General features: G+C 56.1%; 1 protein-coding gene across 1 annotated transcript; it reads right to left on the bottom strand.

Moving 5' to 3' along the window:
- Nucleotides 1-3638: 3638 nt before the first annotated feature.
- On the bottom strand, nucleotides 3639-16875 carry ETV5 (ETS variant transcription factor 5). Its single transcript, XM_062498892.1, has 13 exons — nucleotides 16769-16875; nucleotides 16102-16238; nucleotides 15837-15924; nucleotides 15640-15687; nucleotides 15484-15534; nucleotides 10519-10648; nucleotides 10165-10419; nucleotides 8301-8560; nucleotides 7559-7618; nucleotides 7095-7163; nucleotides 6583-6752; nucleotides 5749-5850; nucleotides 3639-5613 (listed from the first exon to the last, which is right to left on the bottom strand). The coding sequence occupies exons 2-13, from the start codon at nucleotides 16144-16146 to the stop codon at nucleotides 5392-5394; spliced, it is 1500 nt and encodes a 499-aa protein (XP_062354876.1). The 5' UTR covers nucleotides 16147-16238; nucleotides 16769-16875; the 3' UTR covers nucleotides 3639-5391.
- Between the last annotated feature and the right edge of the window lie 2579 nt (nucleotides 16876-19454).

Genomic DNA, 19454 nt, shown 5'->3' with positions numbered 1-19454 from the left:
GAGCACCCAGCCCTTCAATGCAGGAGGAATCTCCTGCTTCTGCAACGAAGTGAGGGCACCCTCCTTCCAAAATCTGAGTCTCTGGGGTGGCTCTGATGGGTCTCTAAAAAGTGGCCAAGAAATCATAAGAATGCTAGAACGATTTGGGTTGGAAGAGACCTTAAATTCCCTTGAAGACCTGGGAAAAGTCCATGGGCACCTACAAACACACAGGAGTAACACAGAACAGTTACTGCCATCGTTAATAAGAGGATGATGGAGTCTCCCCTGTAGTTCTGAGAGCCTTTAATTCAGCAATTGGCTCATGCTTTCAGGAGCTACTTAGAGGCTTATTCCAGCTTTAGTGCCTTGTGAGAGGCTGGGAGCTCAGTACTGGAGGGCTCTGAGGCTGTGGGGTGTTAGTGGAGCCTGGCTCTATTCTCAGTGGAACACAGGAGAGAGTGGGGACAGTGGTCTCCCTCTTCCTACAGCCTGCCCACGAGTGGGACGCTTGGAGTCAGTAATACAGACCCACATCTCCCAGGAAAGTCAGCACAAAGCAGAGAGAAGTCCTGGGAAACAAGCTGTGGCTGAAGTCCTCCCTGCCACAGAGTGTCCAGCCCGCAGGTATGAATCACATTGGGATAGCAAAGACCTCTGCAGATGTGCTGCCACAAAACCCCGAGGTGGCCAGCAGCGGCAGATGGACATCCACGAGGTGGTGCCAGACCAATGTGAAGGGAGCTGGGTGTCCTGCACACCCCCAGGGTGGAAGTTCCTCCCTTCTCCTTACTCACCAGATCTTTGCTTGCTTTATTTTTTTTTTTGTTTTTTTTTTTTTTTTTTTTTTTTTTTTTTTTTTTTTTTTGTTTTTTGTTTTTGGTGTGGTTTTATTTTTATTTTTTTTTTTCTGGAGTTGACTCATATTGAAGTTGGCTCCACACTTGGAGCCACTCATGTTGCTCCAGGTGTTTAAGAGCCAAATCAACCCACTTCTTGAAAACATTGAGTGTTTGAAGAGCTGCTGTGATGTGACCTGGCTCCCTGGTAGAACCAGCTGCCAAGCACAGGCACGAGGCCACCATGATGGGCAGTGGGACATGGGCCAGGTGGGAGCTGTGTCCCACTTCCCAGGGTGGGCCATGCAGCACCTCTAGTCTCAAGTGCTGGCCATGTCAGTCCTGTCAGAAGAACAAGCTGCGTGGGCAGTAATTCTTCCCCAAAATACTCTTCCAGGCAGCAATGGAAAACTCCGTCATGGGCTATTAAATATGAAGCCCCTGAGCCACAAATCCTGCCCCAGTCGGAAGTGCCAGACTATTTATACACTCCCATGTAAGAGCCATAGCAGACCCTTGGCTGTCTCCATTGCTTTTTGAACATTTTCCAGTCCTGCTATATGCTTCCGAGACAGGGAGAGCAGAAGTGTACTCCATGAATTATGGATGTGTAAAGGGTTGTAATGCTCTCCCTTTTACAGGCTCCTCTTTTCCAAATGATTTTTTACCTGTGTCTCTTGGACCATCTGCTAACTCCAAACTCTCATTCCAGGGAGGGGGGTAACTTGGGGCACATTATAAACGCTGTGGAAAGAAGAAAATAGGAAAAAACACATTTGTCCCCATTCAATACCCACTGCCATTTCATTGTCACAGTGTCACAGATTGTTGTTCACCCTGAACTGCTGATGGGCTCTTTACCACAACGACCATACAGAGGTGGAAGCTGTGAGCTGGAGGATGGGAGACGGTGTGGGACACCAGCACCAAGGTTTTTCCCAGTCTGGATAGCTGAATCCTCCCCAAAATGGTGCTTCATCATTCACCATCCTCTCTGCTCACTCCTCTTCATCCTCCCCAGTGGCTGGGAGGAGTGGGAGGAAGGCAGGAGGCAAATGCTAAGGGAATATGGTAGGAGGGGACCAAGGCAGTCACTTCTGGGGATGGAGCAGTGGTAGCTTGAGCCATTCCTGGTCCTGGGGGCAGGGGTGGCAGTGGCAGCAGTGCTCCCCAGCTAGGCTCCCCATCCCATGGCATGTCCTAAGAGGGCACATTCTTGTGCCTGGAAGCAGCATCTGATGGGGCAGGAGGTGAGACGGGAGCATGCATGCTTCCTCACCTGCCTCCCCTCCATCTTCCCAATTCCTGGCAAATGCTAGTCCAGCCCCTGCTCTGCCTGGGAGCTCTTTCCCCCATCCCTGGGAGGCTGCAGGCAGGACACTGAATGGCTGTGGCTTGTCCTTCATCCTTGGGGTGGAGACAAATGGGACCAGGCACCCAAGGCAGCTCCATCCCCTCTGTGTGGAGCACAATGAGAGGGATGGGTGATGCACAACAGGATCAAATGAGGAGCAAATTCTTGGTGTTCTAAGTTATAAAAAAGCAGTGAGGTATCAAGCCTTTTGGGGCCTGAACCCTTTTGTCTCACACTGACAAACTGGAATAGAAAAATACCTCTCTCTGCAGTAAGAGCAGCGTGAGAGATGCCCTTGGGGCCCCAGCCCTGCCTACAATAAGATTTGACAGGCCAGGGTCAGGGTTGTGGTGTGACAAGATGCTTGATGAAGGCTTTGAAAGGCTTTGCCTTATCTGCTCATCCTCATCCTCACCCTCCATAATTGGTCCCACATCTTTGCACGGGGTTGAGATCCCGCCACCCTCAGCCATCTGCCTGCCGGCCGCGCTACCGGTGGCCCCATTTTCCCCTTGCTCCATCCTGAGCACCAGGACTCAGCCTGCTGAAATCCCCAGCGAGGTGGGATTACCAGGCCCTGTCTGGAGGATCACCTGGGTTTTGCAGTCTTGGGTAGAGGACAGAGCTTTGTGGAAAATAAAAATGGGAGATGGTTGGGAGTGCGAGATGTCTCCTGAGGCTAAACAGCTGATTTAGCTGCTTGAAGTCTTCATGCCAGATGAATTGGTTTTGCTGGATGTTTCAGATCCTGCTTTGCCCTGCCTGGGCTGGGAGACAGCCACATTTCTCCATGCAGCTGAATACTTCAGGCATAATGGAAGAGCAGCTTAAGGATCCATTAGAATGTGGCCAGCAGCCAGGAGTGGATCCAGGCACGGTGGGGTGGGTGTGTAAAAAGTATCGTGGCACACAGGGACCTTTCATCTCTCCACTGCCACATTTAGGGATGGGGTTTGGCTGGTCAGTGAAAATAATCTGGAAGAGAAGACGTGTCAGAGTATCTCCAGCAGCATCACACCAACCCCCTGCACGGGAGGTGCTGGGAGCCTGTGGACACCTTGGCTCAGCCCAGCTAGAATTGAGGCCAGTGGGAATGGGCAGTTCTGAGGTGTTTGAGGCTTTTCTCCAGCCTGGCAGGAGAAATACAGACCTTTCAGCTGAATCAAGTCCTCACAGAGGAGCCCTTGCCCTGTACCCACCTCCATCTTTTTGCAAACCCTGAATTCTTCTTAGCCTAGAAATGGAGACAGTGGGGGGACCACTGCCAGTAGCTTGTGGAAGGGCTTTCCTGAGAGGTCTCCACCAGCATTAGCCCAGCCCTATTTGATGGCAGGTGCTTTTGTTTCCTGGGGAGTGGAGGACTCACTGAGGAGCCCTGGGAAGAAGCAATATTAAATTGCAACCACTGGGGAGAAACCACCCCCATTCCAAATGGATGATCTCATGGGATGTGTCTTTGTGAAAGCCACGGCAGTATCCACACCCAGGAGCAACAAATCCAGAAAACTGGATTTGGGGAGAGGGCAGGGGGACTGGGGCTGGGTCCAAGCTCTGGCGACACCCTGCTGCAGGCCCCAAATGATGGGCTGTAGCCTGCACCACTACAGATCCCACAAAGCCCAGGCAGAATCACAGGGCGCAGGCAAAGGAGGAGCCCAGGCAGTCAGGGAAGAACAGGAAGCAAGATCCTTTATTGTACACAGTACAGAATGTAATGCAGCCTTGCAGGAGATACATAGCCCTGCTTGAATAAAGATATTTCAAATCAGTCCTCAGATTAACTCCTTCTGCACTGCAGACCTGCCTCACAGAGCAACTGGTTAAAAACCTGTCCCCAAGGTGGGGTTCCCAAAACCAAATGCTCCCCATGGGTACACGCCACTGCAGCCACCATGGGGAGAGCAACCAAGTCGTTGTAGAGTTAATCTTCATACTTCCCAAAAAAAAAAAAAAAAAAAAAAAAAAAAAAAAAAAAAAAGACAAAAAAATTAAACCAAACAAAAATTCCAACCGAAGCTAACTAAAGAAGAGAAAAAATTCCTATACAGCATTTACAACGAAATATGAAGCCTGGTGCAGGGGAGGCAGGTATGGATATATGAGTGGTGGAGGAGTGTTAGGAGGTGCAGCAAGGGGTTGGGGGGGAGCTGGAGGGAAGTGGGATGTTGAGAAAGGAGGGTGGGGGATCCCCCATCCCTACCCACCTCAGCCTTACAGCCCAGCTCCAAGGCCATGCCGAGCAGGGGGAGCACAGCTGAGCCAGTATTGGGATTCAGCCCTGGCTCCCCTGGGAAAGAGGACTGGAGCAGTGAAATGCAGTGGACCAGATCCTTCGGCAGCCATCCCAGGAAGCCATGGGCATCAAAGGCTCCCCCCTGCCACTAGGAAAGCCACGGGGGTGTCCCCAGGGGCTCCAAGGACAGCAGCCGAGCTGCAAAAAATAGCTTTGCCTTAAAATACAAAAAATCTACAAAAATCAGTTTAGAAACCTTTAGTATTTTCCTAAAACATCCCAAAAAAAAAAAAAAAAAACAAACAAAAAAACAAACCAAAGAGGGAGTTAGTGTCAGGGTCTCCTCCCCCACAAAACACAACCCATGGCCCATAGCCAGAGCTGAGGAGGATTGAGGGCACGGAGAGGATGCAGGAGGTTCTGTGGGAACAACAGGTTATATGGGGAGGGGTGTCAGGAAGAAGGCAGAAGGCTTCTCGGAGTTGGGGTAGGATGCTGTGCACATCAGCCCCGGGGTGCTGGCCCAGGCGGCCTCCCCGCATCCCTCCTCTCTCTGTGCAAATCAAAGCCCTTTCCCCCACACAAGGCAGCTACGCAGATTGTGCTCGATGCAAAAAGCAGATTGTCGTGACAATTGGCTCGGTAGCCACGCAGCCCAGACTTGGGGCACTGCCAGAGCCAGGGCCTGGGGAAAAGGCTGCAACTTTAGGCTCCCGGTGCCTCAAGACATCACACTGATGCATGGCAGGAGGTGCCAGCCACGGGCAGTCCTGTGCACTAGCCCTTGGAAAGGAAGGGTGGGAATCGGGCAGCGACACACGTGGGGCATTTAAATTTCCTCAAATTTGTGTGTGCACCCATGCTGTTTGTCATTAGATTTGTTTTTTGTGTTTTGTTTTTTTTTTTTTTTCCTTACAGCCAGCCAAAAATATTCTTTAGAAAACCGTGTTAGCCCCAGGTGGATGCGCTAGTGCCAATGGCTCTAGTCAGTAGGCAAAGCCCTCCGCGTAGGGAAGGCTGCTGCAGGGATCCATCTCCAGGAGGAACGCTGGGCTGTCCTCAAAGTGTGTCAGGGGCACTGTCTCCTCCTCGGGCACTGGGCAATCCGGCTCTGTCTTCAGGAAAGGGCGCTGGTTGTCAGGATAGGCCATGGAAAAGAGGGCGTCGGGGTCACAGACGAATTTATAGACGTACCGCTCACCGGCAACCTGCAGGAGGAGGGAGGCTGTGAGAGGTGCCCTGAACACTTCCCCCAGCCCTGGGGAAGCACCACACACCTCATATCAGATCCAATTCCTTTCCTGCCACACCCTGGGACAGCAGGGGGCGGGGGGGTCACTCACCTTCTGCATGATGCCCTTCTCGTAGTAGTAGCGCAGGGAGCGGCTGAGTTTGTCATAGTTCATGGCTGGTCGATTCTTCTGGATGCCCCAGCGCCGTGCTACCTATGGGGAGAGAGGTGGCAGCCATGAGGGCTTGCACAGGGATCCTCAGAGGAAATTACAACTGAAATGCAGGCTAGAGGCTGTCTTGAGGGGGCTGGGGCAGCTGGAGCAAAGGTGTCACCGTGGTCTGGGAGTGGTTCCCTGCCGGCCATGATAAATGCTCCAGCTGTGACCACACAGCCACCACCAAATTCGGGGCCAAATCAAAAGTCATTTCATTAGGGAGAGCCTGCCAAAAAGCTGCTTCAAAATACCACAATTTCCATGCATGGCGCAAGAGATATTATGGGTAATTACCCACAATGCGCAGCTCGGTGCTGGCTACAGCTGCTCTCAATTACTCCCCAAACAGCTTCTTCCTTTGTGTCACCCTCCTGTGGAGCTGCGTGGTTCTGGCACGACAGCGTGCCTGCACGGAGCTGCTGCTGCTGAAAACCCAGGGCAGAGGATGGGAGCAGCTTGGGAAGGAAGGAGCCGTGGCAGAGGGGCAGAACTCAGCAAGGCGCAGCACAGAGGCACCATCACCACAGCTGGTGACCGCTGCCAGCTTCAGGAGCCAGCCTCCACAAGAGGCAGTGGAAGATAGCAAAGGGAAACTTCTACAGCTGACTGGAGAGCAGAGATGTGTCTCGCCTCAAGTGCGAGTCAGAAGGTTCTGCTGCACGGGAAGGATCCAGCCCATTCCTGCATCCCCACAGGCACTCCCCAGCTCCAGGGCAGGAGCTCTCATACCTCCTCAGGCTCGATCAGCTTGAACTCCATGCCCCGGCCGGTCCAGGCGATGAAGTGGGCGTTGGCAGGGTCATCCAGGAGGGTGACCAGGAACTGCCAGAGCTGCAGGGACCCACGCCGCTGGTAGGGAGGGCCTTCACGGTACAGGGTGGGCTCCTGCTTCACTTTACCTGCTTGCACAAAGACACCTGGTTAAACAGCCTGGCTCTGCCCCTCTCCCAGCAGGAGACATGTACAACAAGGTGGGGCATCCCCGTGCCGAGACACCTGAGCAGGATCAGGCCATGGGGTGGGAGAGGGGAGGGGTGCTGGGGACAGTGCTGCATGCAGGTAGGTGTCAGGGACAGAGATGAAACATGTCAGTGATGCCAAGCTGCCATGTAGAATGATACTCAACAGCTCTAAAGAGCACCGTGCCAGCACTGCTTAGCTTTATAAGGCAGGCACTGCAGCTCCCAGCATCCCCACATCTTCTTCCACAAGCCTTGGTTCCTCTGGGGCCAGATTCTTACCCTCCAGCCTCTCGGGTACCACGCACGTGTCATCAAAATACAATCGTGTGTCCTTTTCATATGAAAATCCTGTGGGGGAAAGACCCTTCATGAGCATAGGGCTTCCTCCACTACCCCAAAATGCCCTTCCTTGGCTGAACCCAGCACAGGACCCCATCCACAGCTCTGGGAGCAGACCTGTTGCCAGTTATTTCAGTGGCTGAGTGCTGCACAGCTCTGCCCCCATCACTGCTCCCAAACCCTATTAGCAGCCCTGTCAGATGATCCCAGATTACATGGTGCTGCCGTGCCCTCACAGCACGCTCACAGGGGCTGCTGGCTGCTTTTGGGGCTGGTGCCAACACTTGTGGCTCTCACAGGCACCACGGAGCTCTCATGGGGCTTTTCTGGGTGCCCAGGGAGTGCTGCCCACAAGTGAGGGGTGGTTTGGGGCCAGGACAGGGGAGAGTGGGGGAGTCACTCACCGTCATGGCTGTTGGGGAAGACATTCCCCCGTAGGTACGAGGACTGGCAGTTAGGCACTTCTGAGGGGGAAATGAAATGGCATTAGGGTTGTAAACCCTGTAGGTGCCACCCTGGATTTGGCAGCATATTCTTTAACCCGAGCATGTCCTGTGGTGGAGTCTGGGAACCTTCCTCTCTCCCCATGCTCCCTGGTCCACTACATCCACCCTCAACATTGGGGGGAAAAAAAACCAGTATGATTTGGGGTGGCACTGGAATTTAGACTGGAGCATGGGCTAACTCAGCTCGAGTTTTCACAGGCCCCACATGCAGGGAAGCACTGCTGCACCTCCCCTACCATCTGCTTGGCTGTGCCACCCTCCACCCGGAGGTTGGGGTATTTTTAGGTCCTAAGGCGATTAGAGGATTTTTTCCATGATGCTGGTAGGGTCCAGCAGCCCACAATCACAGCTGGCCCCAGGCCAGAGCCAAGGGAGGACCCACCAAGTGCTGTGGGGCACCCCAACCTATGGCTATGGCACTGACCACACCACTGGCATCACTGCTGTATTCCCTGGCTTTGGAAAAGGAGGAAAGAGGGGAAAGAAAAAGGCAAAGGGGTATCCCAGCACCACGGCAGCTCCTGAGTGACACAGCATCCACTGCCTGAAGCCCAACCCTGCCCCTACCATGCACATGCTCCTTGGAGAGTCACTGGTGTAACCCCACCCAGCACCTGGCTGTCTCCTGACCCACACCCACCTGAGTCAATGCAGTAGTCCCGGGGCTCCTGCTTGATGCCCATGGGGGGCTGGAAGCTGTGGCCAGGGGGACCGGGCAGGCCAGGGCCGCCATGCTCGTAGAGAGGGTCATGGTACTCCTGCTTGAATCCCTGAGGGGGGTGGGGGGCAGCAGGGCCCAGGGGCTCCGACAGCTGCCGGTGGTAGATGGGGCGGCTGTCCCCCGGGACCCCGGCCTGCGGTGGGAAGGGGTGGCAGGGCTCCGACAGCTGCCTCTGAAACCTGGGGGAGAAGGATGTGGCGTTACTGAAGAGTGGGGGTCTCACCCCAAACCAGAACTGCCTGACAACTGAGTGTCTTCAGCTTGGGGTGCGCCCACAGCAGGCTGGGATGGCTCCTCAGAAGCAAGGGCTCATGCCATGGGGACCCAGTGGGGTGCTGAGAAGCCCTGTGCCCCTCTAAGCACTGAAGACCCCCAGATGGAACAGCAGCGTAACATACAGGCCATCATAGTAAAGCACTCTGGCCTTCAGGTATCTGGAAAGGAATGAGAAAAGGAGCAAAAGAAAAAAAAAAAAAAACAGAACAACCCACCCCCAACACTCATATCTTTGTAAACCTGTAAAATTTGTCCCCAGCGTGGGGGGCAGGGGCCAGGGATGCTGTACATGGGTGGGCGCTTACGCAAAGCCAAATCCACTCCGCAGCTCCAGCCGGCTGCTAATCCGCCTGCGCAGCTGGGATTAAACCTTGAACTCGACAGCAGGGAGCACTATTTTGGGCTCCGTGGTGCTGCCACCACTGCTCTGAGAGCACGGTTCCTGCTGGTGGCGATGGCTGAGGGACCATCTCGAGGGGGTGCTGCCACATCCCCCCGTCCTCCGGCACCTTGAAAGGTGATCTTGGATCTCCGTGCGGGCTCCTCTCAGCCGGCCGTGCACCATTTGGCTTTGTAACCCGAGCTCTCCCAGCTGCCGGGCTGGGATTACTCCATTTCCGAGCCATGTCCCCCTGCCCTTCCTGAACGAAACCCAAGCCCCGTGCTGGCACAGTGCTTCCCAAGGGGTCGCAGCCAGCCCCCTGCATAGCCCGAAGGTCACACGGAGCCCCGCTTTGCTGGGCAGGGATGTTTGCCTGCTGTGGGCACATTCCAAGGGTTTCCTTGGCCCTACTGCACGGCCTTTGCCAGGCCGCCACATCTTGCCCCATGCTCACAGGGGTGACACCGTGGCTGTCACAGCAAAGGACATCCAGAGGCCACAAGCAGAGCACCCATAGGAGCAAACCCAGGGTGAAGGAAGGGACTGGTAGAGCCTCCAGGGATGTGGGAGGGATAGGGAATGAAGCCAGAGCTTGGAGAGGAAGGAGGGAACAGGGGTGTCCCACCACAGCCCGTAAAGTCATGGTGATGCCATGCAGTGCATGGGGGAGCTCTGGACCACCCCCAGCCTAGGGTGCACATGGGGAGGACAGAGATGGTCCCAGCTCCATAGCCCAGCAGGGCTTGGCTTGGGAGGCAGAGCCACAGTGGGTGGGAACGAGGAGAGCAGAGCCCTGACTCAGAACCTGTTGGAACAGGGGTGGATGCAGGAGTCAGCCTCTGCCTCCCTTGCCTTCCCCAGGAGGGAGTGCCCAACGTTCAGGGACTGGAAGGAGCAGCCCCCAGTCAGCAGGAGAATGAGCCACAAGATCCCAGTAGGAAGTGGCAAGTTTTGCCACATAGGACCACAGGCAACAACATTTGCCCACCATCTGCAACGGCAGCACGGGGACAAAGGCACGAGCATTCCTCGTTCTCCCCCACTCTTTGGGACCACCAACCCACCCCAAGAGTCCCCAGAAAGCCCCGGAGGACTCCTGTGGTCACTGCGGTGGGGTTGCCTTACCTGTGCTCTGCGGGGTATTGGTTCTCAGACATCATCTTTGGCATGTGAATGGGCGGCCGTGGCACGGCGAAGGGCGGCTGCTGCCGCTGCTCCTGCAGCGCGTGGGGGGCCGGGGCAGCCCCATGGGCAGCTGCTGGCACGGCCGGGGCCGGCGGGGGTGGCGGTGGCAGGGCTGGCCCGGGGTGTGCAGGGGACACCGGCGTGGCGGGCGGCGTTAATGGCTTGAACCCGGCGGGGGGCTTCCTGTCGTAGGCACTGCCAAGGGGGAGATGGGCCAGGGGCTGATGGTGACACCACGGCGTGGCACAGAGTCCATGAGGGTTCTGCGGGCAGCCGCGTCCCCGTGCTACCTACCAGCAGTTGTAGAGGCACTTGTCCCCATAGCCGGCACACAGAGCCTGCTCGTGGCTGCAGGATGACAGCTCCGAGGATGGGCTGGGCAGCTCCCGCTTGATTTTTGCCGGAGGTGGGGCGTGCAGGACCACTGCAAGGACACGGAGGAGGATACAGGCTCACCCACGGGGGAGAGAGGGCGACGGGAACCTCACCCCTGCAAGCATCAGCTCTGCTTGGGAATATGGTGCTGAATTATGACCTGGGAGCACTCAGCAACTGAGCCAGGCTGATATGGTGCCCTGCCGGACCCCAGCACTGGTGGAGAAGTGAGCCGGGGTGGAAGGGGAGGGCAGAGTTGGGACAGTCACAGCAGCCCAGGACATGGTTCTCAGAAAGGGAATCCAAGAGGGGCAGAGCAAGGGCTATGAGAAGGGCACAGGCAGCCTGACAACAGCCTTAGATGGGACACCAGCCCCTCAGCGAGTGGAGCAAAGCCCAGGTACCACAGGCAGAGGTTGCCTCCCTGAGACACAGAGCCTGACAGATTGGAGCTCCAAGACCTCATAACCAGCAACCCACTCGCCCTCACAGGGGCATACCCACTTCCACAGTTTTTAAGTGGGATCCACCTTCCCGCAGCCAAGGTGGTCCAATGGGATCCAGTCCTAGGGTCCCGCTACGAGCTCAAGTGACAAACACCCCATAAAACCCAAATCCTCTCCACCCGCTCCCAAGCTCACTTGCTATATATAATTATAAACTGAGTAATATATGCTTAAGCTAATTAATTTCTAAAAGCAGGCGCCCTAGGAAAGGGAAAGCGCCTCAGAGAGCTGTACCTAAATAGTGCCTCAGAGGAGAGCCAAGACTAATCGGAAGTGGAGTATTAGCTTCATGAGAAGCCTAAACACAGCCCAGCTACACTGGAGAGGAGCAAATAGCTCCAGGACAACTGTTCACAGCTTGCCAGGTAATTAGCTGCTCCCCTAATTTGTCAAAACCTTTAAAGAGCTGCTGACTCCCCTTTCTACCCATCCCCCCTTGGAAAGGCCTCAGTACAGCTGGTACCAAGGGCATAAACCCCCCCCCCCCCCCCTCCCCGAGAAGGATTTGAAACACAAAGCCCAGCGCTGAGCCAGCACAGCCCCCCACCCGCCTTCCACCCGCTCCCAAGCCGGATTTATCCCACTCCTCCTTCCCCCCTTCCCCAGCGAGGTTTTGCCACTCTCAGCGTTTCCAGCCTTAAATGGGGGCCAGCATGGCGGTGGCAAAGCACAGGCACCCCACAAGCCATGGGAAAGCAAAGGGGAACTGACTTTGGAAGGGCTCCAGCTGCCTATTGTGGGCATGGTTCTCCCGAACAGGCTCCGTGTTGTTGGAGCGAGTTGTTTTTCCGCCAGTCGTACAATGGGGTCTGGTTATTCATTGAAAAAAAAAAAAAAAAAAAAAAAAAGCCTCCAGTCCCTGAGCAGGCACCACCCTCCATTCACAAACACTTCGTAGTGCTCCATTCATGTGGCTGAGGGAGGGGAAAAAAAAAGGGAAAAATTTCCCCAGAGCTTAGTACTGCCATTCAAAAAAAAAGGGAAATGAGCCTTAAGATCCTAACAGAGACCAGCTGTCCAAGCCCGGACTCTGTGCAACGTTTGGATTCCTTACACAAACACTGCGGGGCCGGCCGGCGCTGCTCAGCAGGACGAGCTCCTATGCCAAGCTCACGGCCAGCGAGGCTGGAGGAACCCGAGGGGGCACCCAGGCCAGCTTTTGGGGGGGAAGACCCTGGGTTTGGGTGCAAGCAGAGAGCGGCCAGGTGCGAGGAGCTGCCCTGCTCCAGCACCCAACACCTCAAAGGAACACTGGGTGCACAAAGCACTTTTTACCCTTTCCGGTCCTGCCCTCGGCACTGTAATTAAAAGCTAAAAAAATATATAAAAATATTCAGAGGGAGCAGCTCAACTATAGATGGGGCTGGAGAAGACGTGTCAGCAGATCCATGCCAAGGCTGAGCCACAGCAGCAGCGAGGACACCTGTGGGTGGCTGACAGCCCCTGGGGGCTGCTTTAGCCTCTAGAGATGGAAGGACCCTGGGGAGGCTGGGCAAGGGACCAGCCACATGTGCCCAGCCAGGAGGGGAGGTTCAGGCAAACCCTCCCAGTGCCATACAAGCTGTATGAACTGGAAATGCCTCCAATGCCATTTCCATGTCCCATGAAAAAGGGTGATATCACAAAACCACTCGAGGCCTTGAATTCCCAGTGACTCCCTTGGTAGAGGACAGGTCAGGTTGTTGGGCCTCCATGAGACTAGGCGTGGAGAGCACTGGCTTCCACTGAATGAGCCGAAGGGAAGGCAACCAAACCACCACTTCCAGCCCAGGGACACTGCCACCCACTCAAGCCATCACCTGGGAGCCAAGCTCAGCGCCTGTCCCTCCATCCCCCGGCACTACAGGACGCACCCAAGGTCACACCAGGAGAGGAGTCAGAAATAGAAGCCAGGATCCTGCTTTCCTTTGTTTAAACAACTCTTCCTCACAAACAAACCTCCCTCTTTCATTTCACCGTGTAAGGAACTCTGTGCCCTGCCCGTGGCTGTATACATGTGCTGCCTGTGCAGGGAGGCCACAGGTACCCTGGGAAAAAAAGAATCCCTTCTTGTGGTGCTTGATCTCCTCAGCATGATCCCATCACTTTCCAGGTACTTAAACAATCAGTGGAGACAACACTTTATGTACACTCTTGGCCAGGGGACCACACTGCTGGTGAACTCACACCCATGCCCAGCCAGGGTAAGAGCCAGCATGGTGAGCTCTGTGGAGTCACCACAGCCTCCTTGCTCTCATGAAAGCATCCACCACTTCCCTGGGCAACTTATAAGAACTGAATCTGGCCTCCTGCCACTCAGAACAACACATCCCTCACGTGGAGTAGCCTTGCTCTCCTTAAAGTGGGATTTCCTCCTCAGCACAGCGACCCACTGCCCTCAGGATTATTTTGCTACCAAGCCCCAGCTTTAAGATCCTGTCTGCCAGGGATCTTGGCTATGGAATTGGGAACAGAGAGTGGGCAGCAGCAGAGTTGCAGGCAGTTATGAGGGGGTTTTATCAAGGCAAGAAAGATCCTGCAGTTCTGAGCATATCCAAGACTCCATGTGGCACATGCAGCAATGTTCCTCTTTACAGTGGGGTCCAAACTGAGCCTGGTTTGTCCCTTTTTGTTACTGTGCCAAGGAGGCTTGGCCATGGGAATACAAGATGGGGCACAAGACTGAGGTTTGCTCAGGATAAGAGAGCAGCAGTTTCCTCAAGGGAAAAGGTGTGGAGCCACATAGAACTGCAGAAACAGAGTCCAACACAGGTCCACAAACATCCGTCAGGACTAAGGAGGGATTTACCTTTCTCCAGGAGCCAATGGATCCTGAACTCCAGCATGACTGCCAGCCCAGGAAGGCAGCAAGTCCCTGCTAGTGAAAGCTGGGTGCAGACTACAGCTGCACAACAGCCAGCTTTCTCTCCCTCTCTACATGGCACACAGCTCAAAACTGGAGTTTCTCTCCTCTGTAAACTCTCTCTAGAGCAGGGATGCAAGAGCTGGGCTTCCCATTCCTCTCTGCCTCAGCCCGAGTCCCCCCACAGCCAGCACTGCAGCAGCACAAGAAACCTTTGCTTTCTCTCCCCAGGAAAGTTAAGGAAGGTTATTGCTGCAAGGAGTCATGCAGGCAGATCTTTCAAGTGACAAAGTCCTCTCAACACCAGGTCCACCGGCTGAGCAGTTCAGAACATTTTAAGAGTCCTAACCAAATAAACTCCTTTTTCTTCTTCTCCTCATTTTCCTGTATCACCCAGAAAAGTTCCTCTCTCCTCTCTGAGCTCTTCAGGTTACAAGGAAAAAGAGACTGCCAAAAGGCACTGGAAACAGCTTCAGCTTCAAGAGCCACCCTCCCACGCACACTGCAGTTTCTACTGCTCCGAGCAAGAGCTGCTGGGCTGTGCTGGAGATGTCAACAGACCGTCGTGTTTCTGACTCCAGGCTCGCCTTTTATCTCAGGGGAGACGGGAAAAAAAACACATCTGAAACTTGGGCTGTCTGGACCAGCTTAATGGCAAGTTTCCCACTCCGAAGTAACCAAAGAGCAATAATTAACATGCATTTGCTGTCGGAGGAGATACCCCGCTGCATGCTGTGACAAAGCTGGAATGAAAAAATCTGTTCGACTGCAGGCTAAATTTGATTTCCTTCGAGTTCCGTAGCTGTCTGGCTCAGCAGCAAAACCCAGCCACCGATACCAAGCCACTACTTGTATTTGCCAGGTAACAACTCAAAACATCCTGATTCCGCCTCCGTCCTCCCCCAGCCGACCCTTCCACGCCCGGGGCTGTGCAAGCCCCACACGCCATTCCCCGGCCCCTGCCCTGGCCACCAACCCGCTCTGGCAGCGGCAGCACGGCTCAGAACCAACTCTCTGCTCTTATGCAATTCACGAGAGACTGCATTTTCACTGGCCTCCTTTTAAAGACGCTTGCTTGCCAGTGATTAATGCTGCTTAAAGCGGCTCAAGTTTCACCGCTCAGGCTTGCTCTTGCCAAGCGCTGGGCCAGGACTCTACAAAGCTCTAGAAGCTGCAGAGATTGCGGCTAACCAAGCAGCCCAACAAGGGTTATCTCTCCCACTTGAAAAGGAGGATTTAGAAGCGAACCCACCTCACTACGAACAAGCATCGTGTCTCAGAGGAACCCAGAGAGCATTTTAGAGATATTTCCATGCCTTTGGCCATAATTTCCCCCATTAACAAAAGACAGGACATCGCACGTTTCATCTCGATGAACCCAAACCACACGTGCTTTCTCCCAAAAGCCCATGATTCACGTTCCAGCCCCAGAAACAACTGCTTTCCCGAGGAAGCAACTCCAAACCCAGCGCAAATGTTTGCACAGGCACCCAAACATCTAACCCCAGAGAACAAAAACCCGGAATAATCACTTACAGTTGTCAGACTGGAAATCTGGGACAAATTGTTCGTCATCGGGGACCTGAGCTAAAAAAAAAACAAACAAAAAAAGTGGGTTTATGGTGTTTTCAGTTCTGAAAAAGATGCTGGCAGAGAGATTTTGCATGGCAAAAGGCAGAGGTGAAGACTTGCCTTCAGCTAGCCAGGCCTCTTGGAGCTGGCTGAGATCCTGGAAGAGCTCTGGAACAGAGTGAAAGACTTATGTGCTCCACAGAAGAATACATAAAACTGCCATTACTTGCAGGATTATTTCTAAAACAACGAATGTGAGGCAAGTGGTCTCACAGGGCTGTAAAGAGGCCACGGCTGCCCGGGCCAGCCCTGCCTACCTTCCGAGTCATGGGCCAGGTCAGTCTCCAAAAATTTCCTTTTCCTATCGGACCCCGGCCGGCCTCGGCCCTCCTCTGTGCAGGACTTCTGCAAGGAACAGGGAGACAGCTGCCCATGAGGGTGGCAGCCCCCAAAGCGGGGAGTGCCCTCAAGGACAAGGGGGGCACTCCCAAGGGTGAGGGGTGGGTGCCCCAAGGATGGGGAAGGGGCGTCCCCAGGGTCGGGGAGGCAGGTGTCGACAGGGATGAGGATGGGCAAACTTACCCCGGCGCGCATGAAGGGAACCTGCTGATCGTAGAAGCCGTCCATGGTGCGGGCGAAGCGGGCAGTGCCCCCGGCCCGCTCAGCATCGACGCCGGCCCGGGAAGGGGGGTCCCGCCCGGGCTCCGGCAGGTGCGCGGCTGGGGGGTGGAGGGGACGGGGAGGGGTCAGCCCCTGGCCCCGGCCACCCCCGGGGCTGGCTCGGTGCGGCTGCGGGGCCGCCACGCCTCCCCGGGGAGCCGGCCCGCTCCTACCGTGGCGGGTCGCAGCCCCCCGGTTCGTGATGTCACCTAATTTCTATAGAAACAGCCGTGACATCACGCGCCGTGGGAGCGGGAGGAGGCAGCGGGGCGGGCGGGCGGCGTTTCGCCTCGCCCCCCTTCCCTTTCCTTTCCCTTCCCTTCCTTTCCTTTCCCTTCCCTTCCCCCGCCCCTCACCGCGCTCGGCGCTGCGGGGCCGCGCCGCAGCCGCGCTCGTTCCCACGCCACCCCGCGCGCCCCATTCATAAACTCCGCCTCCCCCCCCGCGCTTCTCCCCCGAGCGCGCTCTCGAGCGCCCGCTCGCGCGCGCCCCCCGCCATTCACACCGCGCGGCCCGCGCCATTCATAAACACCGCCCCCGCCCCGGGCCCCGGCCGCTCCGCGCCCCGCCGCCAGGCCCCCCCACGTACCCGGCCGGGGCGCCGCAGCCTCAGCGGCGGCGGGGCGAACCGGGAGCGGGGCCGGGGATGGCGCGGCGCCTCTCCGAGCCCGGGCACCGCGCTGCCACTCTGCGCCGGCCCGCAGCCCCCGAGCCAGCGGCCTCCGCCAGCCCCGCCCCGCGCCGCTTGTTTACCCTCCGCGCTGGCCAATGGGGAGCCGCCGCTCCGCCGCTCTCGTCACCTGATTGGCTGCGGGGTCGGCCCGCGCCCGCCCGCGCGCCGCTCCGCCGAGCACCATTGAGACCGGCTGAGTGGGCGGGGGCGGAGGCGACCAATGGGAGTGCCGCGATTCGCCTGGCCCCGCCCGGAACGTTTTTCATTCATAAAAAAATAGAAGGGGGAAAAGACTGACGGGTGGGGCCGGGGCAGCGCAGGATTTAAAGGGGCCGCGGCACTTTGAGGGAGCGCGGATTGGGGTTTAACGGCGGCTTTGGAGGTGGGAGAGCTGGGGGAGGGGGACAACCCTCGGGCCAGGGTGGCGAGGAAGGACCGGATCCGTGCATAACGTGCCCAAGAACCTGCCACCCAGCAAGGCTTGCTGATGGTATGGACTTTGGGCCTCACAGGCCGTGGGGTCCCCTGTGCTTTCTTGGGAGCTGGTTTCACTCAAGCAAGGCAGCGACACACAGGACCCCCTGCGATCCCAAGGCTAACCCATGCCTGAGCACTGATTTTGGCAGCTTTTCCCTGCCGGCATCCTCGAGCTAAGGTTGCCTTAAAAAGGAGCATGGGACAAGAAGTTCCCACCTGCAAGGGCTTTGGGGCCATGGATCCCTCCGAACAGACTCATGGACACACACCCTTGAAGGACACCAAACATCCCAGAGGTTTGGGAATGAATTTAGGACAGAATGGTGTTACTTGGTGCCTGCCAGATCCCCCACCACAGCATTTCCTGCTAAATGCCTTGGTTTCCCTACATGTGACAAGGTGGTGAGACCTACCGTGGGGACCTGGCAGTGGCTGCTCAGGGAGGACACAGCAGTTTGCACAGGATAAATGGGCTGTGTGGAGGGCTGACATCGTTGCGGAGGGAGACTAGGAAGTTATTGCTGGAGAAGGCAAAAACAAGGTGGTTTTTTGTAACCTAACGAGGTGTTTGGTTACATATTGCACATCTTGTTTTAGGAAGGAGAGGAACCTTCTGCTTGAATCCTGGGAAGCTGCCCAGGGATTAGGAAGCCTGTCGGTACAGAGATGTCCTGGCCGGCTTGAAATCCTCAGGTCATGGGCTTGTCAGTGTCCTGGGCGAGCTGCCCAGCATGTCTTTGAGCTGCTGGTAGGAACTCCTCTGTCGATGCTGGGTTACTAATGAGCTCCCAGAGTCCCTCCAGGGACTCCTCCAGCCCCAGGGATGACAGTGGTCATGGCAGGTAGCTCATGTGCCCTGGTGTCCCAGGAATGATGGGGGTGCTGCTGGGATACACCATGTGCTGGGGGCAGGAAGCACACAGGGCACGGGGTGTCCTTGCTGCCGGGGGGACTCTGCAAGCACTCGTGCTCTCACTTCCCCTCTGCACAAAAGCAACCAGGATTAAATCACTGCAGGTAAAATTAGCAGATGACACATGGGAGGGCAGGTGGCAAAACCTGGGCTGGGGAGCATAGCGGGCAGTGGGGATGAGCAGGGTCACTGCAAAGCCGGGGGGCACAATGGCACCCCAGGTCAGCTGCAGATCTGCACCATATGGGGGCTGCTCAGCACCTCTGGGACACGGAGAGGTGATGAGGCCGAGTGCAGCCATGGGGCAGGTGGGTGGGAGGTCACAGGAAGAGCCGAAACCCCTGGAGAGCCAGGGCTGGGAGGAGGGGGGTGTTGGTGACCAGTGCCTGCTAAATTTAGACCCCAGTGATGAAAAAAAAAAAAATTTGCAGGCTCCAAATTTAGCCGGATGCGGCTTGCACTGAACACCACTCCATCATGCTGCTGCTGCCAGCACCCCTTCAGCCCCAGCATCCTGGAGTGGACACCATCTCTTTTTATTCCCCAGAGGTGGGGATGCCACACCTGGCCAGGAATCACCCCCATGCAGCCCAGGACCAGCTGAGGAGATCATTACCATCTTTATTGGAGGCAAGCCCACAGCAGTCCAGGTGTACACGGCAACACGCGCTACGCTACAGACACCATTCCATGCAGGCAACCACGGCTACACACGCAGAGGGAGGAGTGGGCTGAGCCTCCTGTGGCAGTGGGGTTCCCCAACTCTCAGGGGTCCCCCAGTGCAGCACTGGCACCGGTGCCTAAGGGGGTTTGGTACTGGTACCAAGGCGTCAGTTCCATCCCAGACTTGGGAACTGGGCTGAACTGGGAGACACTGGGGAACGGGGTGGGGGGGAATCAGAGCCTCGAGTGCCCCACAGCTGCATGGCTTATTCCTCCCTGGAGCCAAGGACAGCTGGCCTGAAGTCTCAGCCTCTGTGGGTCTCTCCTGGGCTCGGGACCTTTGCACCATCAGGCTAAGGAGGTCAGGATGTGGCAGGCCCATTGAACCATGCCTTTGGCAGTGTGGGAGCAGATTGGAGCTGGGTTCCCTGGCACAGATAGCAGGGATCATGTCCCTGCCATCAGAAGGGATGTCTGGGTTGGAGCCTGGCAGAGTGGTGCTGGTGTATCACGTCCCTCTGGCCCAGAGTGGTGGCCCTGGGCTCCCTG

This window comes from Cinclus cinclus, chromosome 10 (assembly GCF_963662255.1).
Source record: "Cinclus cinclus chromosome 10, bCinCin1.1, whole genome shotgun sequence".
NCBI classification, from domain to species: Eukaryota; Metazoa; Chordata; class Aves; order Passeriformes; family Cinclidae; genus Cinclus; species Cinclus cinclus.
The sequence above is the reverse complement of the archived record's forward strand: the minus strand, read 5'-3'. Positions and strand labels throughout refer to the sequence as shown.

Coding starts and splice junctions, on each gene's coding strand:
- ETV5 (XM_062498892.1), bottom strand. CDS start 16,146: ATGGACGGCTTCTACGATCAGCAGGTTCCCTTCATGCGCGCCGGG. Junction 7,164..7,558: donor CTTCCCCAACAGCCATGACG/GTGAGTGACTCC, acceptor TTTCCCCCACAG/GATTTTCATATGAAAAGGAC. Junction 5,851..6,582: donor AGCTGATCGAGCCTGAGGAG/GTATGAGAGCTC, acceptor CTCTCCCCATAG/GTAGCACGGCGCTGGGGCAT.